The sequence below is a fragment of the Mauremys mutica genome, chromosome 10 (genome assembly GCF_020497125.1).
Source record: "Mauremys mutica isolate MM-2020 ecotype Southern chromosome 10, ASM2049712v1, whole genome shotgun sequence".
Taxonomy (NCBI): domain Eukaryota; kingdom Metazoa; phylum Chordata; order Testudines; family Geoemydidae; genus Mauremys; species Mauremys mutica.
The window spans coordinates 38,712,889-38,731,267 of NC_059081.1; the positions used below are offsets into that span (position 1 = coordinate 38,712,889).

Sequence of the window (18,379 nt, forward strand, 5' to 3'; positions counted from 1 at the left end):
CATTGCCCTTCACTGACGCATACACCTATTCACCACCTACATAAATTAACACAAATCTCCCAGCACAATGCTCCCTGACACAAATCAACACAACCACACAAATCAACACAACCAGCATACACAATAATTCCAAATACACATAGTCCTTCATTGTAGAACAATCCCTCTTCTGCTACCCTTACAAATCAACACAACTCACCCAGCAAATACAACCCACACACAAATCACCATAGCCACCCACACAACCACCCTATACATCACTCTCATGCCTAGAATGTCTGTGGAGTCAGTGTGAAGAGATGGAAACAGCTACAGGCATGGTTGAGAGCCATTTTTGTTTAGCATATCACCAGGTTCAAACAGCATTAAGATTCGTGGTCTGCTACTGTCCAATTTTTAAGTTCTCAGTCATTTTCCACACGACTTTACAAATTACGCCTGCATGACAGCATGGGCTTTCAGCTACTAGCCTGGAATATATTGCTGACATTAATTCTTCAATGTGTGCAGACTATTTAGATTAATCTGAGAATGCTCCCTGTTTATCATTGTATCGTGAGCTAAATGAACCTGACAGATGATGTCCTTATAGAAAAATAACTCTGAGGCCAAAAGCCAAGGACTGTTAGCACAGGACAGTTATTATTGAGTTAACAGGACTCACCCTATTGAGTTAACAGGACACTTGCCTATTTCGTAAGCATAAATCCCTATGCTCTGTCTACTGCCCTTGGAAATCCCTGGATTTATCTCTGCAACGACTCATTGTGGCCTGTCAGGGCACGACTCATACAGCCAGGTGTCTCTGCTGATAGGTTTGCTGTCTCTTGCAAGGTCCAATGTAGCAGTGCTTTAGCCCTCTAGCCAAGTCACACTTCAGTGCTACCCCTTCCAGGTTATTAAGGTTCATAAGAAATCAGAAAAAAAATTCCTCAAAACCATGGTATGATGAACCTGAAGTGCTTGTCTTCAATCAGGATTTCAACCAGTCTCCCAGTGTCTGGTCATCCCTTCCGCCAGGAGACGAGGCGAGGCTACCTCAACCTCAGTTTCCGTCTGCAACCAGGCTTCTCTCACAGCATGAGAAGCCGAGTTCTGATCTCCTTCCTGGTCAGCCTTGAATCGGAATAAGTTTCCTCCTTTTAACTCCCCTCCTCCAGGCCTGACATCTCCTGCAGGTACAGTGGGGCAAGGCCAATTGGGTCCAAAGGCTCTAATTAGCCCTCTGCTTCCCAGTGTTAGGTGTTTCTACCCATCACAGTCCCCAACAAACATGACTGCCTCAACTTCTGCCTCCTTCCGCTACCTCATCCCAGTCTTCTCAATAAACTCTATATCCCAGACTGCTACTTAGCCATTGGGGAAGGCTTAGCTCCCTAATCTAATTAAATACAATCCTTTTTACATAAAAGTGAAGTCGGTACAAACTAAAATTTCATATACTGTCTTGTTTATACTGCTTTATATCCTATACACTCACATGTAAGTACAATATATGTATTTCCATTGATTTATAATTATATGGTAAAAATGAGAACGTAAGCAATTTTTCAGAAATACTGTACTGTCACACTTTTGTATTTTTATGTATGATTTTGTAAGCAAGCAGTTTTTAAGTGAGGTTAACCTTGGGGGTATGCAAGACAAATGAGACTCCTGAAAGGGGTACAGTAGTCTGGAAAGGTTGAGAGCCCCTGGTGTAGGGGATTTCTTAAAGTATGTCTACACGGCAATAAAACACTTGCGATTGGTCCAAGTCAGCTGAATCGCTCCTGGGGCTTGGGCTGCTAGATGTCTGGGTTTGAGCTTGGGCTGGAGCCCAGGCTCTGGGACCATACGAGGAGAGAGGGTAGGAGCAGCTTTAACTATGAGAACTGGCATTCCTGTGCTCAAACCATGCAAGACAATTCCATTTCAGTCTAAAATTCTCTTCACAAATTATGAGAATTGCAGCAGCAAGCTGACTTGTTATATTTTAATATTATTGTTCAACTATTCAAACCAAATAATAAGAGGTCATTGAGATATGAATAGGTTAGTGCACAGCCATTTTATTATGTACACAAGCAGAGACAAGAGACATTTTTCCACATCACTTCTTAACAACAAAAAAGTACACTTTTTAAAGAAAATGCTTTCAGTTCAACATTTTTTCTGCCTTTTCAGCAGTTAACATAGGATCCACAGGAAATATATATGTACTCACTTGTTTTGGTCTCTGGGGAATACAATATATTTAGCTATGAGGGTGCCTATTGGCGGCTATTCTGAGGTGGCTGAAATGGTTTTTGGAACTTGCCTTGTATCCAAACTCGCTGCATTTTCACTTTTTTCTTCCTGTTGACTTGTAATCGTCGATCAACTAGATTCTGCACTTCAACTAACCCAGCCAGGGTAAACATGTTGTGGACCTCATCTGTTCCCCAAATGAGAAGCAGAATTACTATAATTAAAAAAAACCAAACTGATACAGCCAGTTAAAGAAATTTACCAATTTAACACATATACTGTAGTTCATCAGAGCTGGAATCAGCTCTGCTTTGTAATCTGATAACCCAGAGCTAGAACAGTCCATGAGAAATCCTTCTGTAAAAGAGACAACCTTTGTGGCATCACTGAGTTGTAATACAGTATAAAATCTCACACCTGGAGTCCAGAACATATTGCTCATAGTATATAACAACCTTTCTTCAGGGCTCCAAGTTACACTGGATTTGAGGAAGGCAAATATACAACATTTTGATCATTCTGGATATGTCTACACTGCAACAAAAAACTTGCAGCACCAAGTCTCAGAGCCTGGGTCAATTAACTAGGGCTCAGGGGCTTGGGCAGCAGGGCTAAAAATTGCACTGTAGACATTAGGGCTTAGGCTGGAGCGTGGGCTCTGACAATCCCCTCAAGCCTGAGTCAGATGACGGGCCAGCCACAGCCGTGCTGCAGGTCTTATTGCAGTGTAGTTGTACCCCTTGGTTTCCACAGTAAAGTATAAAAACTACTGTATAAAACTACCTTTAACATCTTCTGTGGTGAGTCCCAGCTGCTAATGCCAACGTCATTCTCTATCACTGCACAACCTCAGCTAAGTGATGTCTTCTATTGATAAGCAGGTGCTACTGATCTGTCTGGGCACCCCCTTTCAGTCACCGCCTGGACTGCTGGGTAGGCAATGTAAGCCTTTGTGTCCATGATCCCAGAATGTTTTAAGCCCATGGAGCCTGAATGGAGTCCAGCCACTGCCCCAAGGCACGCTCCCTGGGTGTGTCTACACTGCACACCCCTTTCATCATACATACTTGCATAGTCCCCCCAGCACAAGTAACAACAGCAGCATAGCCAGTGAGGCCCAGTACAGGCAAGTGGAGAAAAGACACTCCTGAAGGTGTGGGTATGTATGCTCTCTACTCACCCAAGCCGTGCCTCTCCAGCTACACTGCCATTTTGAGCAATGTGATGTCCCATTGCTGGAGCCTTTCCACTCTGCAGGAAGAGACTCCACCAGTGGAGAGAGACTCTAGCAGGGGAAGGAGGCAGGGGAAAGGCTCCACCAGCTCCCCGCTGCTGGAACCTTTGCCCTCTGCCAGAGTCTCTTCCATGAGGTGAGGAAAGGTTCTGGCAGCGGGGAGGCAGCACCGAAAGGCCCCACCGCCATGAAAGGCTCCAGCAGCAAGGAAAGGCTTTGCCAGTTCCCCGCTGCTGGAGCCTTCCCCACAGTAGAGAAAGACTTCAGAAGGGAGGAAAAGCTCTGACAGAACCGTTTCCCACTGCCTCTCTCCTGCCAGAGCCTTTCCTTGCTGCAGTGAAGGGCTCCGACAGCAAGGAGTTTTCCTGCTGCCTTCTCTCTGCCACAGCCTTTCATTGAGACTCGTAGCTACACACTGCAGTGTGGACGCAGCTTGCTTTTTGCTGAGGCAGGTTCCTACATGCCACAGGCAGTGCTGTGTAGTGTAGCCTCAGAGCACAGACCTGCTGCCTAGCACCCAATCCTGTAAACTCCACCTTAAAGGTCTGAAGCTTCTGATTAAAGTTTAAACTCCCTCAAGGGCATACAGCAGTTGTGAAGCAGTTAACACAAACACACACTTTGCACAAAGTCTAACACATTAATACTCTTTTATACTTAATCACATAGAAACCAAGAGAGTACAGCTCATAGAAAACAAAGAACACCACACCCTGCCGCAATTTCCTTCCCACTACAGGGCATTCTTTGCGCTGGGGTTAGAGCAGTGGTTCTCCAAGTTTTGTACTGGTGACCCCTTTCACACAGCAAGCCTCTGAATGTGACTCTCCGTTATAAATTAAAAACACTTTTTTATATATTTAACACCATTATAAATACTGGAGGCAAAGCAGGGTTTGGAGTGGAGGCTGACAGCTCGTGACCCCACATGTAATAACCTCGCGACCCCCTGAGGGGTCCCGACCCCCAGTTTGAGGACCCCTGGGTTAGAGTCCCTTGGGTTGTCCAGAGTCCTTGGGGCCATCTGGGCTCAGATAAGTGGGCAGAGCTCCACTGCCCCCATGAGGCTGCTACATGCTGGATGACTTTGCTCCCTCCTATCTCATGCTTTCTTTTCCTATGTGAACCTCTCTGTTCCTGTGTGGCTTGCTATTTAAATCCCCTGCCCCCCCTTCTTTTGTTCTGTCCTTTATGTAACTTTTCACTGCTCCTACCTCCAAGGGGTGAAGCTAAAACCGGTTTTCTAAGGATTCAGCTGCTTTTTAGAATAGCCTCTGTGTAGTCAAAGTGCCATCATTAACATTAAATATTCCCCGGTGTTACTCTCACGTGTGTACTTGCTACAGGACCTGTCAGCAATGGTGGATCCACATACATACAGGCACTCATGACCCAGCAGTTTTTAATAACACAAATTCACCATAGCAACCAGATTTCATAAGCTGTATAAATGGAGCCAGAATTTACCACAGTAGGTAAATTCCCATTTTCTGCTAAGCACTCCCCATTTTCTGCTAAGAATCAAGAGATCCCATGGCATGTTAGGGTTCCCCCACCCCCATAGCTAATATCTGAATCCCTCCTACTCACTTCCCCAGTCTCTTATTAGAAAGATGTCAGGCCAGACCCTTGGCTCCAGCTGTACTGCACCCAGTGCAGGCCAGGGAGGTATAGGCAGCATAAAACTCCCCTTTGTGTTCCCCAAATCCTTGGCTGTTGGGTGTAGGCCAGTCCTCCTGTGCCAGGTTTTGTTCATTGCTAACAGCCCTAAGAGGCCAACAGTCATTCACAGAGCCATGGGTGATTCTACTCAAGCCAGAGATTCCTGCCAGAGACAGTCAGGATCTGCCAGAAGTAAAGCACCAGCACATGCTCTCCAGTCCATTATTTGGCCCAGCATGTTTACTTCAAGTATAAAAGATATTTCTTTCACAGTAGGAAGGATCTTTAAGAAAGCATTAGAGGTGAGACTCTTCAGAGTAAAATTCCAAATGTAGTAAAATTCCAGTAAAACTTGAATGTCCCCAGACTCGTGGGAGGGGGAAGACCCACACACTGAGACTGCTCTATGTATGGGTCATGGGAACACAATCAGCTCCTAAGAACCACCGTTTAGCTGCTTAATGGTATTTCTTTAAGAGATCTGATTTTGGATCTCATGCCCTTGCTAATCAGGGGCAAGCACCATGCAAGTCAGAGCTAAATCCTGTGTAAAATTGCGGATGCTATCAAAAGTAGGTTGAAGGTTGTGACCCATAAACCCCTCAGTGCTAACTGTCAAGGGAGTTACAGGAATATCCTGATTATGGTATGTACATTCTCGTTCACTAAAGAATATCTTGTGAGGTCTTAAACGAAAGCCAGGGTTACGCTGGTCATTAATATTGTTGTCCAAGATCTGTACAAATACTATGTAAAGAGTTTTGTATGTATACTAAAATATATTCCTCAAATCTGTATTAAGGCAGAGTTGACAAATAGGTTTCTGTCAGAGCAAGGATGTTTATTCACCTGTCTCTGTTGGTCTGCGTGCAAATTAAGCACAATAAGTTAACACAAAGGGAAGTCATTTACAAAAAGTCAGAGGGGAGATATGAAGTCAGCAGGAAGACAGTGCACCTGAGAATAACCTACGGTGGGGATTGGCCGGACTCTGGAGGTACAAGCAATGAACTTTAGGGAATATAAAATGAAGACAAGGAAGACACCCTTTATCCTACACCTAGGAAGTCATTCAGCAGTGCTATTGCATTCATGAAAATGGATCACAACCAGGCTTGGATGAAGCTCTGCAAAGAACATCTGGATGAGACAAATTTATTTAGATTTGAGATTAGCCTATTAAATTTAGTCTCTGTGGATTGTATTATGATTTTGTTTTATATAACCCATCTGTTTCCATTATACTTACTCACTACCTCTTAAATCTCGATTGCTGATAAAAAACTTATTATTGTTTTCACAAAAAATAAATTTCAGTGCTGTGGTATTGTACAAGGAGATGATCCTGAGTTGAATCATTCAAGCTGGTGTGCACACTGTTCCTTGGGGACAGCAGGCCTGATGTTACTATGGATGTTCAGTGGATAAGGGGTTGAACACTGCAGGGGAATGCTTCAAAGGGGATCAAGGACGTGTGTGCACCTATGGTTAACCTGCAAGGCAAAATAAGGGCTGGCAAAGCCCAGAGGAGATTGTTTGGGTGGTTAACAGACTGGAGGTGTCAGGGAACTGAGAGTTAAGCACAAGCAATTCTCCCTCTCACTGGAGGCAGGGAGGTAACGAGGTGACTCATAGTCCTGGATACCCCAAGAATTATCATAAAGGTACCTAATTAGTTAAAACTGCTAATCTCCAGTAGGAAACTCCTCCCAGTATAGACTTACTTTTTGCTAAAATTGATCAACCCAGTCCTAGGAATTTAAAAAGAAGCAAATGGAAAAAATGGACTACATACTTTTTACTGGTCCCATAAAAACAATTGTGTGCTCCTGTATAATCTTCTATATAATCTGATATAGCGACAGAAATAAAGCAATGATGCTAGTGCAGAGGAAACTTATTTATAAAGGGTAAAGAGGCACTCAAACTACTGTTAAATTAAAATAGTTGAAGTATGATAACTTAAGCTTCAATGACACAGCTGAGGAAGGGAATCAAAGTTTGATGCTGGAAAAGAAAAAAATCTTCCACAAAAATGAGCTTCATGTTTTTGAAAAATGGAGAGTTAAAGGGGTATGAAAATTACTTACATAGCTTTTTAAGTGGCTTTGTACCCCATGTCATCTAAAGAGACACTCAGAACTTTTCTATAAAAATGAAATTTGTTTTACCTTCTGTAAAGAAATAAACTCTGGTACCGTCTCCTCGTACATAAAAATTCTCTGACAAACAGCGGCCTAAAAGATAAAAATTGTGACTAGAATGACTGTGCTATCCCTTTAAAAGATATGCAAAGTGAAAAATAAATATTAAACAAACGTCTCTTAGGAAATACCTTTTTTAAAACGAAGCTGAGATGTATCGTATCTTCCGTAGTCTCGAAATAACAACATCCCTCCAGGTTTCAATAATTTGGCCAGTCTACTTACAACTCCTTGCATCCTTAGAAAATAAAATGTGACACTGGTGTAACTCCAAACGTAGCTTTTCTCTTGCCACTGGGTTCAACATGTTGTTTTTGAGGTCTCAGTGAGAAGGGACTGTCTTCAATCACGTAAAAATGTCAGACACTAACAAACAGCTTCAGTAGGAAGAACAATTTTTTTTTTTACAAAGATGCAAAGGCACAAAAATGCAAAAGGAACTTTTATTGAATAATATAAAATGGGGGGAGAGGAAATGAGTCCTTTCCTCCTCTTTAGCAAAATATCAAGAATGGATTAAAGTAAGATTCTTGAGATCCAATCCCTCATGATCAAAGGAAGCCTAGACCTGCAGTGAGTTACAAGTAAAGCAGCAGGCAGTTGCGTGGCATAAAGCTGAATGAACAGCCAACTACCAAGGTAGGATGGGTTGGGCTACCTGCCAGGATAGGGTGGATCGGGCTGTCTCTTTTGGCAGGAAGATCAAAGACTCTGGAGCAGGAGGCAGACAAGAAGCTCTCTCTCTAATCCAGCTATCTATCTATGTATTTATACCATACACACAACAGCGGACTACGAGTCTCTATCCTAGTGGAATAAAAGGAAGAGTTTGAGATCTGTCAATGGAGGGGAATTTGGCAGGAGAAACTTGGCTGAAGATACTGGCAGGAAGCAGAGACAAGAAAAGTCTAGCATCCTCTAAATCCCTGAAATTTTGGTGGATCTGGGCCTTGTCTAGCATTAATCTACCCTTACCTAAGATCACCGAACCATTTGCATTTACTGTAGGAGTAAATGTCACGCTCATGAAAAGGCTCTTTGTTCTATTTCCCATTTCTTTGGCCAGTTTACCTTGACCTGGCTGGGTGCTAAGTGGGGGAGCAGTGAGTATGCTGCACCCTGAAAAGAGCTGTTGTGAGATACATCCTCCTCTAATACAAGATATGAGCACACAGGTCCTCTAATACAAGATACGAGCACACAGGCACTGCACTTCCAAGGGTGTCTCTGAGGTACAGTGTCTCCTGGGCTCCTCCGCCAGCTCACACACTGGCTCATGCTTAAGGCTATCCCTAGAAGCACAATCTAGCAAGAGAGCAGAAGCCCAGTCTTGCTCCCACTGACTTTGAAGGTGCAGGATCAGGCCTTAACTAAGCAGAAAAGGAGAATTATGAGTTAAGAGAAACCATTCAAAAAGGAAAATATGCACTTTTAAAGGAAATCCTGTGCTTAAATCCAGAAATAGAGGAAGACAAACATTTAAAGGGCTTCTATTTTGTTCATACACAAAATTTGCACATTTTTGCCCAAGCAAAAAAGGGGTAGCGTAGCTGCACGTACAAACGGGCATAAGAGTTCTCAGAGCAAACAGGCGGGCACAGAATTAGAAACTCCGCACATGAAAATGAGGATACTCATGTGAGGACACTCACATGAGGATACTGACAAATTCTACACGCACATGAAGTAGGAACCCTTTGAAAATTTGGCACAGTATAAATACCACATGGCATATAGGAAGGTTAATGGCTTCCAAAGTATCTTGTTTTTGAGAACAACATAATTTCAAAAGGGGGGCTGCTAGCAGAAAAGAAGAGTGTTGCTTTATAAAGTAAAAGAACAGCAACTGTCAAAACGAGAACACACTAGCTAACAACAAAGGTGCTGAATGAGAATGTATACATCCCAGAACCTTACAGAACCTCCCAGGCACCCAAGTGTTTTTATTTAAGGCTCTGCATTATCATTCTCTTGGTTTTCCTTGTCATTTCTTATATTTCAAGCTGTTAGACAATTGTTATAAAAATCAACAAGGGTCTAGATTACAATTTTTTTATGCAACCACTTTATTTCTAGGGGATATTGTAATGAAGAAAGTATATTTTAGTACTTAAGCTTTTGGAGACTGGATTATACTGCATAGGAATCTATACCCAGAAATCTGTATGCATTTATACATATAAATGCCCATGTCAGCATTCATTTGGCTAATCTTGGTGGTGGGGGAGGGGAACTGTATTCTTAAGGGTCACTGCGAAAAACACTCTCAGAAATTTTGTCTGTGAGCATATCATCATATCTCCCGTGGACAAAAGGTGTGATAAAAATATATTTTTCCTGGTATCCTCCTCACTGCATTGCTGCACTTACACAAATTTCAATCTACTGTCTGAATTGTGTTTGGAATCTGCACCCAGGCTTAGCAAAACGCTCTTCTGCACATGACTCATATGCTCATCTTTGCACAAACAGGAAGGAGAGATATGCTTTCTGGGAAAGATCGTCTTTCTGCAAAAGCTAATGATTAATAACTCAGCCATTCAGGCAAGAAAACAGTCCTCAAATGTAAAACTGACTCAGGTGAGTACTGTTCCAATGTCTGCTGAGCATGGATGGCCATATTTAATGCAGTTCTTAAAACAACACACTTACCATTACATGTGCAATATGCATTTCCTTTTGTACAGTGTGGTTAAAGGAGCAGTTGAATAGTAAGTGTGAATAATATATACCCTTTTGTATTTTTCCCCATGAGAAAGAATATTCTTTCAAAATTTGTCAGTATTAGCTGGTTCTTTAGATACTGAGAGTTGCTTCAGTAATAAAGCTAATAGCTCCCAACCCAATATAGTGCAAATTAGATTAATTTGCCTAATCCAAACAAGCCGGGTCCTCTTAAGTGATCTTCTTCATAAGAGGCCAATACGTATGCAGTTGTGTGCAACTAATGAATCGCAGCCTGGGTCTTTATCAACATGTTGTAAGATGCTAAATCACGGATATTTGTTTTTGATCACCAAGAATAATTTCCCTCTGGGAGACTAGTAGCCTGTTTCTGAATTTGTAACTTTCTTGAAGCACTGTCACTTTTAATAGGTATATGTCTTTCAAGAAGAAGTTCATTTCATTTTGATGGTGACAGGAGGCTCACTAATGAAGTGGTTTGACCAGCTTCTCTCTTAGATTCCGAAAAGGCGAAAGCGGCATTTAAAATGTCCCGCATTATACATAATGTAGCTTACTAAATAATAAATTCAAGATTCATCATCTCACTTTGATATTCTTGAAAACCACTAGTGATAAAAGAGCTTTAACACATTTGCTTTGCCCTTTAGTCTTCATTTACCTGTCAGGATGAATGGCAGAGAGCACAAAGACAAGTAGAATGACATCCTGTATCTCATCTGGAAAAGGGTAGGGTAAGGAATCATCACACACATCATGAACAAAGGCAGAACACCAGGCTGAATTGTAGGACGAGAGTGACTGTAATGATAAAGATTAAGAGAAACATAGACAGAACAGTAGTAGTTAGTCAACTTACCATGACTCAAGAAATGTTTTTTCGATTATTCAGTTTTGTAAAATATTTCTCATAAAGCTGATTCTGTTCTGGGATCTTGCTCAGGGCAAGAGACAGGCCCACTGTCGGCATTGACTCCTCTCTCTGCAGAGAAGGACTTTGTTCTTTGGAGTATTAAAAACTCCAGTTTAAAGTTGTCAAAACCATTGTGCTCCATTTCACAAGAATGGCCTCCTTGCAGCTTTCTGAATGACAGGCTCATGGGGTACATCACACTTTCTAAAGTGAACACTTGAAATACCTTTACTAGCTCCACTGCTCCCGACGCAAAATCACAGCAGTACAGAAAGGCTCCAGGGGTATTGCTATGAACACAAAACAAACATCAATTAAAGAAATGCTATTGTACTAACCACATGCAGCTCTTTGGGGTACTCCATAGGTTTGATCAAAATCCCTTTCACTGGTCTCAGCAACATGCTTTATATTGTCCAGCAGAAAGCAAACAGACCAGAGCTGTAGGAATATCTGCCAACAGTTCGTGGGGTGGGAATTGGGAGGGGGGACACCAAGCTAGGAAGAAAGTGTAAGTGGAAAGCAAGAGAAGGAAGACGACTGGACGGAATCACAGCCATCAAATACTTGTGACGATACCCAGGTGCTGCATTGCATCAATATGCAATAATGGGTCACACTTTCACTCTGCAATCATTTTGTGGGATTCTGCAACTCCACACAGAGATTTTCTGGCACTGGGTCTATGCATGTAATTTAATTAGCAACATGAAAAATATTTATTTCAGCTTCAACAGAGGAAATTACTTAACAGTTATTAACTGTTCTGAAGACGTTTGGGTTCCCAGGTGTCATTTGCGCTGGCTGTGATCAGATTATGTGGTTTTGATTGTTTCCTTCCATTACCCTGGGCCTTTTTTCATCAAAATACATGTCGGTTTCCTGTAGTGCTAGCTTCCCTTCCCCTCACATTCAGTGCAAAGCCAGTTGCAAATTTTCCTCACATCAAAACATCAGCTGTCAGGAACCCAGGGCAGAATTTTTTCAACTCTTCAACAATCAGTGTAAATGAGGGCGAGTCAAGCAGCAGTCCCACTAATTAAGGAACAGGATTAGCCCTCAGAAAAACCATCTCTCCTAAAGTGCTGGAGATTTTGGAAAGGAAGTCTCACCAAAGAGAAAATGTGTCCCTGTGCCCAGCAGATTCTGCTGTATACCCAGCTCAGCAGACCATATCTCTAAGGGAGCTGAGCAGGAGAACCCTCTTGGACCAAGAGCAGCTGATCTTGATCTCACTACTGAGCAAAACCCTCATCAGCCCTGTGAATGCTTAAGAGATGTATTCAGGCAACCAGTGGAATTACAGGTCCCAGACTGGATGTGAGATCTTGTGGAACCTGAACCCCCTAGCATGACTGAGGGTAAGCAGCTGGGGTTTTGACTGACCTAGTCCTACTTATCCAATTCACTCACCAAGGTGTATAAACAGCTGTTCTCTTCTCATAAAGTGGGAAGCGAACTGCATGAAAAGCCTCTGTCAAACAACAGGGATAGTTCTGGTCTGAAAAGTTATTTCACGGCCAGCATATCTGGACCCTAGTCTGAGGCATGGCCAGGCCGCTCTGCGCGGTGTGCGCTACCCACAGGCACTGCCACCACAGCTCCCATTGGTCGTGAACTGCGGCCAATGGGAGCTGAGGAGCCAGTGCTGGGGGCAGGGGCAGTAAGAGGAGCTTCTTTGATTGCCCCTGCATCTAGGAGCCGGAGGGAAATGCCAGCCGCTTCCGGGAGCTGTGCAGAGCCTGGGCAGGCAGGGAGACTACCTTAGCCCCACTGCACCACCACCTGGACTTTTAACGGCCCGGTCAGCAGTGCTGACCGGAGTCACCAGGGTCCCTTTTCGACCAGGCGTTCCAGTAAAAAACCGGTTGCCTGGCAACTCTAAGCACTAACTGTGTCAAGCACCATCCCCTTTTTATTTTTAATTTTGGATCATTAAAAAAAAAAATTAAAAATATTCCACAGAAAGGGGAAGGTTTTCTTTCAAGCACAGTGGGACTCTACATTGTATTACTATTCTTTTGTGCAAACAAAAGGCAATTTTACATTGCCAAATATAGTGTGAATTGTACTTGGATACAAGATGTGCCTTCCAATAGATAAGAGATGTTTCCATCAATTCAAATATGAAATCAATGCATATTCTTAACTGCAATGTATTCTTAACTGCATTCAGACTTCAGTTACACCTCTGTGTTTTAAATGCTAAATACTATGTAGTTAACGCACCTATCTGGTCACATGCAGGATTTGCATACAAACTGATATCACTGAGTAAAATGCTGATTAATAGGAGGACTCTTAATTAAAACAAGTTTTGCAGTACAAATTATGCTTCCTGTATAATGCACACCAGTTTGAGTTTTTCCCCATATACGTACCTAATAATGTCTTTGCTCCCACACAACACTACTTTCTGTTGTTTTCATTGATAATGCAGGTTTCTCCTTTCACAATATAATCTGAAGTTTAGGGGAGAAGGATTGTTTCGGGGCTAAGGCCTGGTAGTTTGGAGACTGGATTCTTTTGCTAACTGCAACACACTTCCTGTGTGACCTTGGCACACCACTTAGGTGTGTCTACATAGCTGCTAGGAAGGTGCTTCCCAGTGTGGGTGGGCAGACAGACACACACTAGCTCTGAGCCACAAGCAGTGTGGTGACAGCTCGGCCTACCCTGGTACGTACCCGGGGGCTGCCGGTTTGTATTCGGGTAGCTAGCCTGAGCCACTACCTGTCCCACTGTGGCCACACTGCTATTTTTACCATGCTATCTAGAGCAGAGCTAGCATGTGTATATGTCTCCCTGGGCTAGGAAGCATGCTCCCAGCTGCCCTCAATCTCTCTATATCTGAATTCCCACATCTGTGAAATGGACACAATAGTGCTTATACCACAGGAATGCTGTGGCTAACAAATGTCTGTGAAGAGGACTGAAGTCACTACAAAAGTGCAAATTATTAGTATTGGGCTGCAGAACAACAATTAATGTGTTGCACACAAGTTTCAGAGATGAGAGCAGAAGAGAGTCTGTCCCTTCCCCTGATGTGTGGACATCGTTTCCAGTGAAAGCTAAGAACGTGCACCGAAAGGAGAACATTCTCTCACAACACTTCCTTCTGAAGACAAAAGCTATGTGGATGGGATGGGATTGAGGGTTCAAGGGATTAAGTAATGCAACATGGAACTTTGGGTCTCTGTGTCATTAAAACTTGAGCTGCTTTAAATCGAGAATATGGACCAAATTCAGAAGTGACATAAGGGGTCAAAGATAACACTCACAACTTCTTGCCAATGTGGTAATATACACCATCATTTCTGTCACCTCTGAATTTGGAACCAGAAGTTGATACTATCTGATGGCTCTTCAGTGACCTGTATGACAAGTGTTGGTGGTCTCAGTCCGGTGCCACTGGACTGGTGTAAACACTCAAACTAACACAAGCGACAGACACTTTTGTTAGTAGTTGGCATGAATGAGCCTGAAGACTGACCTACCACCTCACCCAATGTTTTCCCTTCTAAATCAAAGCCAAATAACTCGCTCAGCACCATGGGGAACAACTTGCATGGCTACTGCCACATTGTCCCTGTTCTGTGGGTAACTAGAAGACTCTGGTGTCTAGCACTGTCAATCCAGCATTTCTCACAGCATAAGACTAGCTTAAAACTTTTTTTTCATTCATGTTGGGCTTGTATTTAGGGGGATTGACACTGCTTACCATATAATTTTCAAAATAGGAAAAGCACTATTTCCAGCACCACAACCAACCTGGAATTAAAGCAGAAACAAAAATTTAACTAAACCATCAAATAAAGCCTGTATCCCAAATTAACGGAAACAATTACAGTGGTTAAAGTAGTAAAAAAGGGGTAAATGGCTTTGTTGCTCCTTACACCGCAACTCTCAGAAGCACTGACTCTTCCGCTGTACTTATGGACCAAGATCAGGTCCTATATTCTCTCCCATGCCCAAAAAAGATTCTTCTCCCAGGGGCAACTGCACAGGAAATTGTAGTTTTCTTGTACAATTTTGTTATTTTGTCACACAGCATTGGTTTAGACAGAACAAAATATTTTAAATGGGGATTTTCAGATAGGCCTAAGGGAATTAGAAGTACAAATCCCATTGACTTTCAGTGGGAACTGGGCATCTAAATTTTCTTAGGTCTCTCTGAAAATTTCAGGCACAAGGCAAAAGTAGTGTTGTGAACTCTGAATAGTTGTTGCCTTGATAAATATTAAGCAATCATTATATTTGAAGCCATCATTTGGAGTTGTAAATTATGTGTTGAATGTCTGCAGTAAAATACCTCTAGTATTCTATAAGTAGCACCACTGCCAGGGAAGGATTCTTGCTTCACAGTTTCTTGTTCACAGTTCTTAACATGTTTGTTCTCAGTAACAGGTTCTGCTTGGTTTTTGTTGTATGAGTGTCCTTGGACAGAAATTAAGCCATCCACCAAATTGTTCTGGCAATAATCTTTGCCTTCTTCAAACATTCCAGGAAAGCCCACATTTGTGCAACCGTTTGTAGCATTCAGTTTTACAGGATAAGAAGATTTTTCCTCTTTATTCATCTGATCTTTCTGTCCTTTTGGAAGAATTTCTGGAAACTCCAGAAATAGCCAATTACGATCCTTGAAAAAGTTATTCTTATGAGTCTTGTAAAATTCATTCCAGTATTTACTAGCTTCTCTTTCATATTTGTCTGGAACAAAAAAAAAAGGGCACTTAATTGTCATAATAAAACAATATGAAATTTAAAAATGAAACTAGATAATAGCAGAGATAAAGGTTAAGAAATGTGATGCTCTCCACACGGTGTTGTTTAAAATCAAATATCAAGTATTATGGCCCAGTCCTTTCACCTGTGTACAAGGAAAACTACTACTGGATTTAAAAAGGATTTTATCTGCATAAAGACTATAAGAACAGGCTTTCTGCATCTTTCATTCTATTTTTGTTCAGTCATGCACAAGGAGAATGTCACCAAAATGTACAATAACCTGCTTACCCAAGTTTTATTTCATATAAACCAACTCTTAATACTTCCATTTTTATAAATAAGAGATATATTTAATTTATATTAACTAACTATAGGGAAAGATATATGAGCCTCTAGAAATGGGTTTGCAAAATCCATGTGTACAGCTATATTACAGACAAAGTTATTGCATGCAAAATTACCAAGTAAATATTAGAACATTAGGATAAAATATTAGTTAGGAGGCCAAAAATAAACATCCCTGGTGTAAGCTGATGCAACTGCACAAAATTTGGTTCCATGGCTCTAATATTGCCCCATCCAAAAATCCATAAGCAATATTATAAAAGAATCTAAATACCTACTGATTTGTAATACACAAATTTGCAAACCTGCTTTCATCTACTGTAACAGCTCACGTATACTATACACACATACAAACACACGCACCTATAAATTGTTCAGGAAATAATGAAGCCATAAGACAAATTATAAAAGCAATGCATCACTTTAGTTAAGCTTTCTCTGCTCTTTGAAATTAATACTCTATCGTGACTTATGAATTTATATGAACAACAGCAAATGTTTTGCTAACTGCAATTCTCTCTCTAAATATATGCTATTAGAAATCCACTCCTTCAGAGCCATATTCACTGATCGGTGTTATTGTGTGTGGCTAATAGCAGCCCATACTCTTTTAACCATACTACTGATGTGCTATAGAAAATTATAACATGTGCAGGAGCAACAGGAATGCTTGGTTACTTTGCAAACACTTTAAAGAGATCTGCTAAAAACTGGCCCTTTGTGTTCAAGAATTCTGATTTCTCAGTCAATTTATTTAATATCTAGTACATGATTTAACAACTATTCCATACAATATATACATACAGGGCCACTAGTTCTATATCACATTCCTCCTGTCATTTTCCTTTGTATCTTAAAACAAAATTGCCTACAATCACTCCAATTTTTCAAAGTTAAATAAAGCTGAGAACAGCCATTAGAGATGTGTGGATTAGGAGAGGTAGTGAGACGTGCCAATGGGATGACAGAATACCGTGTAGTAGAGATCTGCATAATTCTTTATTAAAGGGCAAGACCCAGTCATGCTCAGTAACGGTGCAAAGTTGTTTTAAACTGCAAGTACAGAGTTAACTGAGGTAATACATACTGGATTTCAAAAGTCTATGTCACACTTGTATAGATACTTGATGATAAAAATGCAAAACCAAGCCTCCTTCTCAAAAGAGTCTTAAATTACTTTCATCTCTTTGTTAGATTCACAATTTTTCCTAAATGTCTGATCAAAACACAATTAAAAAACCTTGCATTTAACTTCCCTGTAAGATTTCTAGATTTGATAGCTTGTTTAATACAGGAGCACAATGCTTAAAATTAAAGCCTTTAAAAAAGTCAGGTTCAGTAGTAACACGAGTTTGTTGGGCAGTCTTTTTTTTTTTTTGGTAAACATCCATCCTTCACTGCATTGTGTTATTGCCAATTAGTTTTCCTATCAATATGACAGAACCCATCATTATTAAATTAACTCATTTAACAATTTCTTTATAAATTGATCAGAAAAGAATGTATTACTCATCAAATTCAAGCTACAATGCTCCTGCGCAACTGTCTCTCTTTGTGGTTCAGGCGCAGAGACAGGTAATGCAGTTTCCAGTGCAATTGAATTATTAACTTTCCTTTCTTAATCTCTGAAAATTTCATAAGTAAGAAATGTCAGTCAGCCTAGCTCCTGGGTCATGGTTTTTATTGGCTTCTGTTTATTTTATTAAGCTGCCCAATTGTAGCACTTTCCAAAACCTGGGAAGGCACACAGCTCAATGGTGCACTGAGCTTCTGAAACTAGGATCCTGCAGAAATTGGTTACTTTGCCTCATTTTTTAATGGACTCTTTTGTGCAGTTGCTCTGCCACAGCCTGTAGCCCTTCTTGAGAAGAAGCTGAACATGCTAATAAGCAAACCAAATACTCCGAAGTGGTATCATCAGTCCATTCAGTTTTGCATTTCCTGGTTGTACTGAGGCTTGTCACAGCTATTTTATTTTAGTGATATTACAGTATTGTGGGAAACTCATTTTTTTTCCTTACTGCAGTGTCCAAGGCACTAAAATACCTGCTCATTAGCTTCAGTCTAGTTCATTGTTAATACTGTATAAATAGGCCAAAATGTGATGCCACTTGCAGAACCAAGCTGGAGTTTTTGGTAAAATATTACTGGCAATGCTCGTCTAATTCAAGTTTTAAACAGAGCGACATTCATAGAAAATGTCCTTAGATTCTTACATTTCTTGGCAATAAGCAAATGCATGCTCATTTTATTTCTAGCAAGTGCAAACTAAATTATAATTGACTTTAGATGATGAGTAAGAATGTCACATCAACCACATGTGTACACAGTTAAGTTTTCAACCAGGGGCTCATTTTCAATGGTTTTCAATAAACAGAT

The 18,379-nt window shown here is 41.2% G+C and overlaps 1 protein-coding gene across 6 annotated transcripts in view; it reads right to left on the reverse strand.

Annotated features, from left to right (window-relative positions):
- Window positions 1–2,040: 2,040 nt before the first annotated feature.
- METTL8 (methyltransferase 8, methylcytidine) overlaps window positions 2,041–18,379 on the reverse strand; it is a 41,583-nt gene continuing 25,244 nt past the window's right edge. For 2 of the 6 annotated variants that reach the window (XM_045031646.1, XM_045031645.1), the window contains exons 4-10: window positions 15,240–15,637; window positions 14,649–14,698; window positions 11,154–11,217; window positions 10,676–10,815; window positions 7,461–7,567; window positions 7,297–7,362; window positions 2,041–2,443 (exon numbers count right to left, since the gene is read on the reverse strand). In XM_045031646.1, coding sequence (XP_044887581.1) covers window positions 2,253–2,443; window positions 7,297–7,362; window positions 7,461–7,567; window positions 10,676–10,815; window positions 11,154–11,217; window positions 14,649–14,698; window positions 15,240–15,637 — 1,016 coding nt within the window. In that variant the 3' untranslated portion in view covers window positions 2,041–2,252. Of the gene's footprint in view, window positions 2,444–7,296; window positions 7,383–7,460; window positions 7,568–10,675; window positions 10,816–11,153; window positions 11,218–14,648; window positions 14,699–15,239; window positions 15,638–18,379 lie in introns of all 6 variants that reach the window. The other 4 variants (XM_045031647.1, XM_045031649.1, XR_006582491.1 and 1 more) reach the window with 3 other exon arrangements.